The 15,548-nt window shown below is 43.5% G+C and overlaps 1 protein-coding gene across 1 annotated transcript; it reads left to right on the top strand.

The window, feature by feature from the left end:
- The first annotated feature begins 5,873 nt into the window (after positions 1–5,873).
- Positions 5,874–6,794, top strand: LOC138801900 (taste receptor type 2 member 1-like). The gene has a single exon (XM_069984995.1). It carries the CDS (start codon positions 5,874–5,876, stop codon positions 6,792–6,794), a length of 921 nt encoding a protein of 306 aa, XP_069841096.1.
- The last annotated feature ends 8,754 nt before the right edge of the window (positions 6,795–15,548 follow it).

Below are 15,548 nucleotides of genomic sequence, written 5' to 3' on the forward strand. Positions count from 1 at the left end.
TAAAAATCAAAGTAATGTATGTACAAGTCCCCCAAAGGGACTTCAAAAGTGTAAAAAAAAAAAGTTCAAAACACTATTACACTACCCCAAAACCCCTCCCCCAATAAAAGTCTAAATCACGCCACTTTCCCATTATATAAATAAAACATATAAAAATGAATAAATAGATAAACATATAATATACCATAGCATGCATAATTGTCCGATCTATTAAAATATAACAAGCGTCATTGCGACCGGTAAACGGCGTACACGAAAAGAGGGGAAAAAGTGCGCAGATTACCGATTTTATGTTACATTATATATTAAAAAAAATCAATAAAAAGTGATCAAAACGTCCGATCTTCACAAATATGGTATTAATAAAAACTAGAGATCATGGCGGAAAAAATGACACCCCATACAGCCCCATAGGTGAAAAAATAAAACCGTTATAAGCGTCACAATAGGCCCATTTTATTAATATTTAATTGCCAAAAAAAAGGATTTCATAAAAAAATATATATATATAACATTAGAGAATCTGTGTAACCTGCATATGGTTGTGTTCGGACTGACCTATAGAATAATAGTGTCATGTCGCTGTCACCATATAGTGCATTATGTAGACACAGGAACCCCCCAAACGTTACCATATTGCATTCTTTCTTACGATTTCACCTATTTATATCTTCATAAATAATATATTTGGGATTCCATCGTACATGTTATGGTAAAATGAATGACGCCATTACACAGTACAACTATTCCTGTAAAAAACAAGCACTTACATGGCCTGTAGATAGAAAACTGAGAGTGCTGGAGCTCTTAGAAGGGGAGGAGGGAAAAACGAAAACACTAAGATCAAAATTTGCGCGGTCCACTGGGTCATTTTGGGCCTGGTCCTCAAAGGGTTAAATTATATCCCAATCTTCCAAAAAATAGAACAACAACTTGATAGGTGGAAAAATTTACCCCTTTCAATCTTAGGCCGTATTCATCTTATTAGGATGATGTCATTTGCTAAATTATTGTATCCCTTACAAATGATCCCCTTACTACTAAAACATAAGGATATTTCTCGACTCAGATCAGCCTTTACCAAATTTATTTGGAGGTCAAAACGACCAAGAATAGCATACGATACTCTCAGCCTCCCCAAACATAAAGGTTATGTCGCAGGAGGAGAGGGAATCTGTTATGAAACACTTTTGTAATACTGTTTGGTATCAGACGGCGGAGGCAAGGGGCACCCTAGGAGTACTCAGAGTTCCTTAATTATATTAAAGATAGAGATTTATCTACATTTCTTTCTATCCTGTAGAGCAGGCATGTCCAAAGTCCGTCCGGAGGGCCATTTGCGGCCCGCGTTCCCAACTTTTACGGCCCCCCAGGTATCCAGCTTGCTATTATCTGCCTGTGTTATAAAGCATATAGCATGTAGCATGTAAAATGGTCGGCCCTCGCACATGTTCACTTCAGAAAATTTGGCACTCTTCGAAAAAAGTTTGGACATGCCTGCTGTAGAGCATTCATTTTTGTTCTTTCAATTCTATTGTTCTTTAAAGCAAAATTGTTTTCAAACTTACTATATTGTATCCTATTTATATCTCCCTTTGATATGTAACTGTATTGTTATTGATAAAATTAGAAAAATCCAATAAAAATATTTGGAAAAAAAAAAAGAACTATGATTCACCACCAGTTCATGTATATTTGATGCACAAGATACAGTAGAGCTTGCACTACAGGCAGCAGGAAACACAGACATGGCACAAGAACAAAGTAAACAATCATTCTTTTTTTCTTTTTACACTTTGTATTGTTCTCCATGTAGACCAGATTCTGTGTACAGTCCCAGATATATGGTCATGTGCTGGTGTGTGTGTGTGTGTGGGGGGGGGGATGTATCATTAGCACAAGAATCTCTGGTCCATGCACAAAATTATCAAAAGGAGCACGGCCTTGATAAATATTGAACAATTTGCGCTTTTTGGGGGGGGGGGGCTAAAAAAGTGCCGTATAAAGTGGTGTAAACTGCTCAAAAATAGCTCAAATGGCTTGATAGATGGCACACAAAAAATATACGCCAAAACAATGGGCAAAAAGAACGATATGTCATAAGTCATGATACAGCGGGTCAGTTCAGTAGTTACTGCTCTCACTTCATCATATTGAATTTTCATGCAGGGAATCCCTTTACAGATAAAGAGGGGGAAGGATCATCTTGCACAATTTGCCATATTTTTTGCTGTGCCATATTCTTTGCGCAAAACAAAAAATTTGTAGCTAACAGAAGTAGCTACCAGTAGCTAAAAGTAGCTAACAAAAAACCATGACCACCCCCACCACCACCACGCCCCCTAACCCACCACGAACCCAACCACGCCCCTCCCCCACCACCACCACGCCCCCTACCCCACCACGAACCCAACCACGCCCCTTCCCCACCACGCCCCACCACCACGGCCCCACCACCACTACGAACCCCCACCACGCCACCCACCACTACGCTCCCCCACGCCCCCGGCATCAAGTCAGACTGACAAAGTCATTTGTTTAACATATAACTGAACCCTATAACACAATAACGACTACAAAGACGACACCTGCAAATAACTGGTAACAAAATCATATAAGAAACCAGCATGATGGAGCAGGAGGAGGTAAGTGTCTGCTGGGAGGAGAGTTTATAGACATCAGGCTGATGACTCCTGCTCAAGGTCCTGCAGCAAATATTGATGGGTTCGAGGGTCCGAAAATCATTGTCATAATTTAAAGGGTTATCCCAACTGTATGCTGTGTGTGGGTGAGTATGTGTGTGTGTGTATGTGTATATGTATGTGCTTCATAAGAAACTGTATGTGAGAGACAATCTGAAGTGCAGGAGCTGTGAGGATCGGGGATGTCCCCGGGAGGAGTGTGGAGGCATGCTGGAAAGCAGGAAACATTTTCTGCTTCATTGTCCCTTTAATACAGAGGTGTATTCCATGGTGGGCGTTTCCATCGGGTGGCCCAGGTTGGCCCGACTCTCCTATGCGGAAGGGGCCTATGGAGCATTCAGATACCCTGGTTGCTGGGACAGGAGCATTTTATTCCTAGTCAGCATAGTGGTCAGGTACCAGACGTGGAGTGCACGGTGTGTTTAGTATCTATGCAGTGTAAAATACTTCCTGTGGATGAGGTGGTTAGGAGCACAGCGCCCCCTGTGGATGAGGTGGTTAGGAGCACAGCGCCCCCTGTGGATGAGTTGGTTAGGAGCACCTTCTGTAACCTGGTAAAGGTGTGCTCTCTGGAGTCTGAGATGATGGGGGCTGCTAGGCCTCTTGTCTTTGGAGGGGCTGTACCTTTAAAGTGCCTTAGCCTGTATCTCCTCTCCTGGTGGCGGCTGATGCTGACACATTAGTCTTTTCTTTTGTGCTGTAGACATACTGGAATAAAGGGTTTTCAGGGGCTTAGCCTGGGATTTCAGGTTCTGTGTGGGGCTGAGAGGCCTCACTATGGTTTTATATGTAACATAATAACATAGTTGAGTCCATCACGTTCAACCTACAGAGACCCTACTGTGTTGATCCAGAGGAAGGCAAAAAACCCTTATGAGACAGATGCCAATTGCCCCATCACAGTGTGTTGGTGGTTAAACCTTCCTTTCGCTAGACATAGAGGATGCCTGTAACGGCACACGGCCATGTCCGTTACCCCCTACGTGCTTTGGGTCACACTGCGCTGGGATCATCTCCCTCTCTCTCAGCCTGCTTGTCCTCTGGCAGCGTCTCTTGCTCTGAGCTGGCCTCCTGGAGGATTGGGCTCCCTCTAGTGGTAGAGATGCGCCTGTCCACCTGTATTTATAAGCTCAGCCCACAGTCTCTGGAGTCTTTTGGCATATTCTCCTGGGGGTATATATAGTCTCCACCTTCTCACCTTTTCTCTCAGCTGTTGTTGTTGTTGTCAGTCAGCAAGCACCTCTGTGCTCCCTAGCTATCCACCATCTTCTTGCTACTTTGATCTCATCCATTCCTATCACTGAGAAAGAGCATCTAGTCCTCGACCCCTTCAGCTCTTCAGTCGGTGGTTGCTGAGGTCCTTCCCTGAGGGTAGCGACCTGTGAGTTTCTCACAGCAAAGTCTAACCAGCCTTGCAGCGGGCGCTGGTGAAGACCAGGTGCTCCTTAGACTCTGCTCCTCTGGGAAGGAACACCAGCACTCCTTGATGATCCAGGGGATCAACCTCCTTGTGCTTGGACCAGCCCTTACAATGCCCCCTTGTCATGGCTACAGGCCTAAGTTTAAAAAGAACACCAGAAAGATTGCTGTACTGTCTATTCATATATTTGTACAATGTGATCAGGTCGCCCCTAAGACATCTTCTTTTTTAAACTAAATAGCCCCAAGCTTGATAACCTGTTCTGGTCCATTCCCTTAATGACCTTGGTCACCTCATCTGCATCCACTCCAGTTCAGCCATGTCCTTCTTATATACAGGTGCCCAGTGATGTACACAGTATATACCATGTGTGGTCTGACCAGTGATTTATAAAGAGGCAAAACTATGTTCTCATTTTTAGCATCTATAACTCTTTTGATGCATCCCATTATTTTATTAGCCTTGGCAGCCGCTGCCTGGCACTGATCACTATAGATGAGGTTACTGTCCACCAATACCCCAGGTCCTTTTCGGCAGCAGTGATACCCAGTGTTTTATTATTTAGCACATAACTGTACTTATTATATCTACGTCTCAAGTGCATAACCTTACATTTATCCACATTAAACGAAATTTGCCATTTATCTGTCCAAGCCTCCAGCTTCTCCAAATCCTTCTGTAATATTATATAATCCTCCTACGTGGTGATTGTTTTACCCAGTTTAGTGTAATCTTTATGCTTTTTATATTGTTTTGTATATATTAGTGTGTGTTTATTTGTATTTAATTAGAGTTTATAGTTGGTTTGCATAATATTAGTTATATTTTTAGCACTGGTTCTCCCCCTGGGGTTGAGGATTAGTCTTAGGTTGGGTGGTAGGTTATATGGGGGGAGTGGGTTTCTTTGTGAGTTTGTTATGTACAAAAAATCCTGGTTTGGTTCATGGACGTCTGGTATTATGTGCTGGGGACATGGGATTGCAGAGGATTAGTATAGAGGATAGTTATGTTAGGTATTGTGCACAAGTTGTTATGAGTTTTATTAGAGTTAATATTTGTGTTATTATTAAAACAAAATCTAGTTAGCACAGTTGTGTGTTTGGTAAGTATGACGTGGGCTCAGTCAAGTACCACAATGTAAGCTATGTTAACATCTTGACTTGTCTGGGGTTGCTTCCAGTATGTTCATGAAACAGCCGTCACCTGCACTGGTTTGGTTTGTGAGGCGGCCATGATTGTTTGCACTTTATTGTGATAAAGCCAGGCAGATATGTGCACAGTGGTCAGTGCCGCATCCCACTTTCATTGTTATGTGTTTGAATGATTTCACTTGTAAATAACATAGAAAAGGTTGAAGGTGACAATGAGTTCTGGTATTTTGCATGCCTTTTCTTAGTTTTTTCTTTGTTACATAAATGTGTCAGCAGAAGGTGTGGATGTAAAGATTTGCATAAATACAAATCCTGGTTTTCCATCATTTTCTAGTCAAAGGGATTGGAAGGGTCCTGGATTGTTTTGCATCTTTTCTCTATAAAATCTGTGCGAAGGAGATGGATAGGGGCGCCACAGTTACTCCGCAGAAGACGCCAGTGGATCAGATACAAGACTGTTGGTCTGAGTGGAGGATATAAGCCTGAGCCTGGCTGCGGTAATATGGATTCACATTGGTGAAATAAAAAGAAGAGACACTTCTAAACTTCTGATAAACATTTTTTTTTTTGAGACTTGGAAGACAAAGGAACAACAGGGAGATGGATGCCAGCTACGGTCGCAATGTCTTGGCTCCTGCCATTGCTTTAGTCCTGCAGATAACAATAGGATTATGTAATAATATCCTCATTATATCGGCCATCTTTTATGACTCTATCAGACAAAAGAACTTGAGCAACAGCAACAAAATTATCTTGTGCCTCAACGTCTGGGATGTGAGTTACTTTGTTCTGATATGTGTTGCGTTGGCCGATCATTTCCTTTGTCGTGGAGACTCATCCACTTATGTCTTGTCTTTTATTTATACCATATTGCTTCTCTACAACATCAGCTCTTGTGCATGGATGACTGCCGGCCTCGGAGTATTCTACTTTATCCAAATCTCCCAAGTCAGACTTTTTACATGGGTGAAGACCCACATTAGCTCCATTGTCCCTTGGACGTTGTTGGTGCTTCAGGTCATGTCTTTCATCAGTGGCTTTTCCAGCAGTTTTCTTCTCATCTTTCCTCGGGCCAGTTCCCGAAACATCACACATAGTCCTCCATGTGCCACAGATGTGCTAGCAGAGAACAGTCCAGCACTTGTTAATGCTGCTATAGCTGCCACCTTCATACCCTTCATCATAAAAGTAATCTCCACTGTGTGCACTTTATGGACCCTGAAACGGCACAGTCAGAAGATGGTGAGAAATATGGAAACTGTGGACAATGGACGCCTGACGTCATATGAGCGGGTGGTTCGTAGAATGACCTACTCCTTCTCCTTTTATGTCATCTATTATACTTTAATGTTAATTTTCTACTCTTTTGTTATTGCACAAATTGAGTCAGGGTTTTTGGTAACCCTATTGCTCCTGTCCTCCTTCCCCCTTCTACAAGCTGCTCTCGTTATTCTTAGTAATCCCAGATTTAAAGACGCCTGGAAGGAGATGCTACATTCCCTGGCTATGTGGAAGGGATGAGGGAGGATTGTGGGCAGGTTATACAGTGGAGGTTCATGCTCTTGTGTTGACAATTATAGATAGGAAAAAATAAAGTGTACCTCCAAGGTTCAGGTCCCACCAAATCTTTAATCAGTCATGGAGAGAGTTATACCTAGTTATTGGGCTGCTTAGGCAACTGTCCAACATCCACTGAGTTCAATGCAAAAGTCCTATAATATAAATAAAATGGCTAATGCATAGATCTCTCTGGGACTTGTATGGTTGCCTCAGCATCTGTACTTCACAATGGGAAACACATCTCTCCGCGCTGGTTCTGAAGATTTGGGAAGGGGCTGAACTCTGTAGGACACTTTAAGAGACAGGTTAAGGTCACACTTAGTATTTCCACCCCTCTTTTGCTCAGCCTCGAATAGATTCATTGGACAATAGAGATGTGCAGGAAATCAGAATGTTTATTGATTAGTTATCAATAGAGGTAGGCAAGGCTACCACTAAGATTCGGATACAGCCATCATAAGAAGGGAACCTGCATCCATCTTCATACCAGTAATGTAACTACAGACAGATGCATGGCTCTTACAGCAGTATGATAGCATGGAGGGGACTGGTGGATGAAGGAATGGAAAAAAAAATGAAACAGAACACTTAATGGATGCAAATCAGAGCCAGATTGTGTGTCTTTGCTGTTTTCCATTGTGTTTGTAAGAAAGAGATGATTGATGGTCGCCACCAACACAATAGGCAAACTATGCAATGTATCTCCAGCACAGCGGAGGTCATGGTGTACATGTTCTGTTTTACACAGATATAGTAAGAGTTAATTAAAGAAATTTTGTTAAAATAAAGGAAAATAATTAGGAATAGAAAGAGTAATGATCTAGAAGGAGGAAGTTGGGGTGGCTATTAATGGTCGTGTGTTGAAGAAGTCAACCGGTCCAAATGCGTAACGGGTCGAAGTCAACTGGTCCAAATATGTCATGGGTTACTAAGGGGTTAAGGATGCTTTGGTTCCCATATTGACCAAGGTATTTAATGAGTGTCTTTCCTTGAGAACTCTGCCAAAGTCAATGAGGGGGTCTGTCCTGATCATCCCATCAAAGGTTAAATATCCATCTTGCATTAAGAATCCCACAGAGCTTCTACATACGGACAAAAAGATTCTGGCAAAGTGCTTTTAAATCATCTGTGAAGCTTACAGCTGAGTTCCCTTCGAGGGCTCACCATTGCTCTGTTCCTGGCTGAAGTTCCTTTAGGTGTCTGGGTACAGGGTATGGCGGGTCACTGAAAGGGGTACTTGCTGTCCTGAGATCAGGCAATGGCATTTGATTGGGTTTACCACAAGTACCTTTGGTCTGTTCTTGATAGTTGTGGACCGTTGGCAGGAATAAGAATAGTGCCTGATTCTACTCTGAGGGTGGTAGCGTATGCTGTGTAATAGATGATTTCAGAGGTAGACCACTACTCTGAAACATCCGGGTCCAAGATCAACCAGGATAAGTATAAGAACCACTGACTGGGTGACTGAAATCCTTGATCACACTTGGTGACCTGGTGAAGGTGCGCTCTCTGGAGTATGAAAGGCTGGGGGCTGGCAGGGCCTTTTTTCTTTGAAAGACATTACCTTTAAAATGTCTTAGCCTGCGTCTCCTCTCCTGGTGGTGCATGATACCAGCACATTAATCTTTTGTTTTGTGTTGTAGATATAGAGGCATATCGGGCTTGTGGGCACTGAACTTGGGCTTTTGGGTTGTGTGGGGGCCCCACTATGGTTTATTGTGAATGTTTGTTACATGTACATTGTCTTGGATATATCATGAGGATGGTTTTTTTTGACTACATTAAGTGTTAATATTTGTTTTGTACATTATTAGAGTTATTTTTAGCATTGGTTCTACACCATGGCTTGGGGACTAGTGTTACGTTGGGTGGTGGGTTATATGGGGGAAGGTTTTTTTGGGGGGTCTTTGGTGGGATTTAAAAACCTTGGACTGGTTCATTGATGTCTGTTTTCTTGTACTTGGGGCATGGGATGTGGGACCAGCTCATAGCTGAGAAAAAGTGTTTTGCTGTGTGGTGTTTGGTTTGGGAACTTTTGTGTGGGATGAAACGGGAGCAGGTTTTTAGTATAATCATGTTAAGTATTATCCACAGGTTGTATTTTTTGTGTTGTTATTATTAGTGTTGTTTATAACAAACAAAATCCTAATTTACACAGTGACTCCACCAGCAGAATAGTGAGTGCAGCTCTGGAGCATAACACAAATGTTTACTGCTGATCAGTACAGGATCACTAATGTAATGTATGTACACAACTTAAAATCCCAAAATAAAAGGAGATGCAGCATTTATTACTGTGAAGACGTTGTCTTGACCGGTCGGGGGGTTGCTTCCAGTATGTAGGTGAAAGAGCCGTCACCTGCACTGGTTTGGTTCGTGAGGCGACCATGCTTGTTTATTGTAATAAAGCCAGGCAGATATCTGCACAGTAGTCAGTGCAAATGTCCCACCAGCTACAGCATTTTTCTTTTTTTTTACATTGCCCTGTCGGCAGCGGCACAGTGATCCTTTTTTTCAAAATGTCGCCCGGTTCCCTTGCTCTACGTTGTTTCTTTGTTGTGCACCGGCCTGACTCTATACACTGGAGGTGGGCCTAGCTACCCCAGAGTGACCATATCCCCTCCTCTTGGTGATGCTCCAGGCATGATTCTAACAGAGGAGGGTCGCAGATGGAAGGGAATATTGTCACATTGGGGTACTGGGCCCGTTTACATATAGCCGGGCTGGTGCACAAAAACAAACAAACCTGCGTTGAGTGCAGGAACCAGGCAGCGTTTTGAACAAAGGAGCACACCACCAGAATCACCACATCAGCCCCAGCACTGACAGGATGATGTAAGAAAAAGACCATTGCTGTACCTGATGGTACATTCACTTTAAGGCCAGGTTCAGACTATGTAAGTGTGTGGCTGTATTTGCGGCTGTAATTGTGCGGCGGTATTTTTGGTGGTTCATGCGTACGCTGGAAAGTATAGGATATACGGCTGCACAGTGCACACTATGTATGAATCTATGGCCCAATCGTAAACGGACCCGTAAAAAATGAACAAGACCATTGTTTGCGGCTGGACATGCGGCCGTGGATTGACAGGCGGTCCGTACGGAGTACTTCAAAAATAGCCGGCAATGATGCCGAATGCCGATACCTCTAATAGTTAATATATTAAATTAATAAAACACATTTTCTTTGTAATAAAGTCCCTTTCGTTGGTCAATAATTTAATTCTAACAAATCCATCATTTTGCAATTAACCCCTTCAAGACCAAGCCTATTTGCACCTAAAAGACCAGGCTCATTTTTCAAAATCTGACCTGTCTCACTTTATGCTCTTATAGCTCAGTGATGCTTTAACGTATGCTAGCGATTCTGAGATTGTTTTTTCGTGACATATGGCACTTTATATTAGTGGCAAAATTTGGTCACTACTTTGTGTGTTTTTTGTGAAAAACATCAAAATATCATGAAAAATTGAAAAAATTAGCATTTTATGAACTTTGAAATTCTCTGCTTCTAAAAAAGAAAGTCGTAGCACATAAATTAGTTACTAAGTCACATTACCAATACGTCCTCTATATTCTGGCTTCATTTCATAAACATATTTTACTTTTTTAGGGTGTTACGGGGCTTAGAAATTTATCAGCAAATTACCACATTTTCGTAAAAGTTTCCAAAACTGATTTTTTTAGGGACCAGTTCTTTTCTTAAGTTGATTTAGGAGGCTTGTATACTGGAAACCCCCATAAGTGACCCCATTTTGGAAACTAGACACCTTAAAGAATAATCTAGGGGTATAATGAGCATTTTAACCCTACAGGGGCTGGAGGAAAGTATTCACCATTAGGCCGTAAAAAAATGAAAAATTACAATTTTCCAATAATATATACGTTTAGATTAAAGTTTCTCATTTTCAAAAGGAACATGAGAGAAAACGCACCCCAAAATTTGTAACGCAGGTTCTCTTGAGTACTACGGTACCCCATATGTGGGCGTAAACCACTGTATGGGCACACAGCGGGGCTCAGAAGGAAGGGAGCGCCATCTAGCTTTTCCATTGCAGATTTTGCTGAAGAAGTTTCCGAGCGCCAGGTGCATTTGCAGTGCACCTGTAGTGTCAGCAGAGAGAAAAACCCCCATAAGTCACCCTATTTTGGAAAGTGCACCCCTCAAAGAATTCATCTTGGGGTAGGATGAGCATTTTGACCCCACAGGTGTTAGAGGAAAGTATTCAAAATTAGACAGTAAAAATGAAAAACTCGAATTTTTCCAATAATATGTTCCTTTAGTTTGAATTTTCTCCATTTCACGAGGAACAGGAGAGAAAAATTCACCCCAAAATCTGTAACGCAGGTTCTCCTGAGTAAAAAGGTACCTCATATGTGGGCATAAACCATTGTATGGGCACACAGCAGGGCTCAGAAGGGAAGGAGCGCCAATTAGCTTTTTCAATGCAGATTTTGCTGAAGAAGTTTCTGAGCGCCAGGTGCTTTTGCAGTGCCCCTGTAGTGCCAGCGGAGTAAAATCTCGCCCATAGTCACCCCATTTTGGAAAGTACACCCCTCAGATAATTCATTTTGGGGTGTGGTGAGCATTTTGACCCCACAGCTATTAGAGGAAAGTATTCAAAAGTAGACAGTAAAAATGAAAAACTCGAATTTATCCAATAATATGTTCCTTTAGTTTAAAAGTTCTCAATTTCACGAGGAACAAGAGAAAAAAAGTACCCCAAAATTTGTAACACAGGTTCTCCTGAGTAAAAAGGTACCTCATATGTCGGTATAAACCACTGTATGGGCACACAGCCGGGCTCAGAAGGGAAGGAGCGCCAATTAGCTTTTTCAATGCAGATTTTGCTGCAGAAGTTTCTGAGTGCCAGGTGGGTTTGCAGTGCCCCTGTAGTGCCAGTGGAGTAAAATCTCGCCATAAGTCACCCAATTTTGGAAAGTGCACCCCTCAAAGAATTCATTTTGGGGTGTGGTGAGCATTTTGACCCCACCGGTATAAGAGGAAGGTATTCAAAAGTAGACAGTAAAAATGAAAAACTCGAATTTTTCCAATAATTTGTTCCTTTAGTTTGAAATTTCTCAATGTCATAAGGAACAGGAGAGAAAATTCACCCCAAAATCTGTAACGCAGGTTCTCCTGAGTAGAACGGTACTGCATATGTGGGTATAAACCACTGTATGGGCACACAGCCGGGCTCAGAAGGGAAGGAGCGCCAATTAGCATTTTCCGTGCAGATTTTTCTGAAGAAGTTTCTGAGCGCCAGGCGCATTTGCAGAGCCCCTGTAATGTCTACAGAATAGACCCCCCCCCAAAAGTCACCCCATTTTGGAAAGAACACCCCTCAAAGAATTCATCTTGGGGTAGGATGAGCATTTTGGCCCCACAGGTATTAGAGGAAAGTATTCAAAATTGGCCAGTAAAAATGAAAAACTTGAATTTTTCCAATAATATGTTGGTTTAGTTTGAAATTTCTAAATTTCACAAGGAACATGAGAGAAAACGTACCCCAAAATCTGTAACGCAGGTTCTCCCGAGTACAACGGTACCCCATATGTGGGCATAAACCACTGTATGGGCACACAGCAGGGCTCAGAAGGGAAGGAGTGCCAATTTGCTGGAGCAAAACAGTAGCTAGTAATAGTTATTAGAATAGCGCAGTTACTAAAATAAAATAAAAAAAATTAGATTACAGGTAATGTGGGGTGGTTCCGGGTAATTTGGAGGTGGTTACGGGCAGTCTGGGGTGGTTACGGGCAGTCTGAGGTGGTTACGGGTAATCTGGGGTGGTTACGGGTAATCTGGGGTGGTTACGGGTAATCTGGGGTGGATACCGTCAACATGGGGAGGTCACGGGCAACCTGCTGTGGTTACAGACAATCTAGGGTGGTTACAGGCAACCTGCTGTGGTTACGGGCAACGTGGGGTGGTTACAGACAGTCTGGGGTGGTTACAGACAATCTGGGGTGGTTACAGACAATCTGGGGTGGTTACAGGCAACCTGCTGTGGTTACGAATAAACTGAAGTGCTAATAGGTAATCTGAGGTGGGTACCTTTAATCTGGCGTGGTTGCGGGCAATCTGGAGGGGGTCACTGGCAATTTGGGGTGGTTAGAGGCAAGGTGCGGTGGTCAGAGGCAAGGTGCGGTGGTCAGAGGTGACGTGCGGTGGTCAGAGGCGACGTGCGGTGGTCAGTGGCGACGTGCGGTGGTCAGTGGCGACGTGCGGTGGTCAGTGGCGACGTGCGGTGGTCAGAGGTGACGTGCGGTGGTCAGAGGTGACGTGCGGTGGTCAAAGGCGACGTGCGGTGGTCAGAGGCGACGTGCGGTGGTCAGAGGCGACGTGCGGTGGTCAAAGGCGACGTGCGGTGGTCAGAGGCGACGTGCGGTGGTCAGAGGTGACGTGCGGTGGTCAGAGGCAAGGTGCAGTGGTCAGATGCGACGTGCGGTGGTCAGACGCGACCTGCGGTGGTTGCGTGCAATCTGGGGGGTTACATGTAATCTGGCATGATTACGGGCAACCTGGGGTGGTTATGCGCAACCTGCGGTGGTTACGGGCAACCTGGAGGGGTTACAGACAATCTAGAATTGTTACAGATAGACTGAAGTGCTTATAGGTAATCTGGGGTGGGTACATGTAATTTGGGGTGGTTACAGGCAATCTGGGGTGATTACGGACAATCTGGAGGGGGTCACTGGCAACGTGTGGTGGTTACGGGCAGTGTGCGGCGGTTACGGGCAACGTGCGGTGGTTACGGGCAACGTGCGGTGGTTACGGTCAACGTGCGGTGGTTACGGGTAATCTGGGGGGTTACGTGCAATCTGACGTGGTTACGGGCTAGCTGCGGTAGTTACGGGTAATCTGGGGGGTTAGGGGTAATTTGGGAGTAAACTGCAATTATTACTATAATAGAAAGTGTGTGTTTTATTTTTTTGTATGTTTGTCACTTTTTGTACTTTTCACATTCTTTTTTACTGTATTACTATGATTACTGTGATATTTTCTATCACAGTAATCATAGTTTAGTGACAGAGACCAAATTGGTCTCTGTCACTTTAAATTTTCAGAGCTGGATGGTTGTGGAGCGCATGCGCACTTCATAACCAGCCAGGACACCGAGGAGGAAGGAGCTCCAGGATCAGGTGAGTATATGGGGTAGGGGAGGTGACTGGGGGGGTGGGGGGACATCACTTTTTATCCCCTGTCACCAATCATTCATGGTGACAGGGGATAAAATGTTCCGATGGCACAAGCGATCAGCGGTATATAGTATCGGGGTCCCCGATGACTGCCCCATGCTCTCCGCTACCTCCGGTGGCGGAGAGCATGGGGTTTTCATTCATTTTTACAAAGAGATCACTGTGAACAGACATTAGTCTGTTCACAGTGATCGCGGCGGCCATCTTGGATCTGATGGCCGCCGCGGGGAGGGGGGGTTAGATACCGGGGCACTAGGGGGGCTGGTCTGGGGTCTGATTTTAACTATTTCATCTCCCCCCACCGTGGATTCACGGTGGGGGGAGATGAAATATAGCGGCGGCACCGGCCCATTAGTGACCGCCGTTTCGGCGGTCACTAAGGGGTTAATGGGGGTCAGCTGCGGGATCGCAGCTGATTCTCATTATCTCCGGTGCCTCACTCAGATGAGAGCGGGATCGCTGTCCCTGCAGCGATCCCGTTCTCATCACAAACCCCCGTCAAAGCAGGAACGTATATGTACATTCCTACTGCACGGGGCATGTGCAATAGGAATGTATATATATACAGATGGCTGACGTGAAGGGGTTAAATATACTGTTAAAATAAATAGATATATAAATAAATGTATATTTATATATATATTTATTTTTTGACAGTATATTTAATTGCACAATGATGGATTCGTTAGAATTAAATTATTGAACAACGAAACTGAATTTATTTAATCGAAAATGTGTTTTATTAATTAAATATTAATTAGTACAGGAAACTCCATAAGCCGTTAATTCATATTCCCGGTAATAGAGCTTTCTGTACTAATCATCACTTTACTTTAATGAAAACATCAAATGTTTCTTCTAATTATGTTATCACAATAGCATTGTTAGAAGAAACATTTAGAATTATATGTGCGCTCAGCTGATTGGCTGTTCGGCTGAGCGCACATATAATTAGCGGGTCCGCAGCACAGTGACTTCATTGTGCTGCGGACCAGCGAAGAGGACACATCAGGGTGAGTATACAGCTCTCCCCACCCCCTCCCCAGCACTGCACCCCTCTCAGCAAGGAAGGGGGGGTCACTTAACCCCTTCCTTGCTGGGATGGGTGCAGTATGACATCAGTCTGGCCCCCAAGGGGTTAAGGGGGATGCAATACATCCTCCCTTAACCCCTTGGGGGCCAGACTGTAAGCAGCAATCTGTAAAGATGCTGCATACTGTAAGGAGCACAACACCGCTCACAATGATGGGTGTTGTGCTCCTGTTTGTGTGTTTTTTTTGTGTGTTTCTCCCTTTTTGTTTTTCAGATATCGGTATCCTGGGGATTACGTCGGATTTCATGGACTACGTCGATGACCAGCGTTTTTTTTTTTTTTTTTTTAATAAAATGGTCAATGAGGGGTGTGGGGGTGTTTTTATTTGAATAAAAAATTTTTTTAACTTGTCTCTTGTCTTTATTTCTTTACTTTATAGACTTAGTAGTGGAAGCCGTCTAATAGACGGAATCCATTACTAA

Source organism: Dendropsophus ebraccatus, chromosome 9 (genome assembly GCF_027789765.1).
Source record: "Dendropsophus ebraccatus isolate aDenEbr1 chromosome 9, aDenEbr1.pat, whole genome shotgun sequence".
Classification (NCBI taxonomy): Eukaryota; Metazoa; Chordata; class Amphibia; order Anura; family Hylidae; genus Dendropsophus; species Dendropsophus ebraccatus.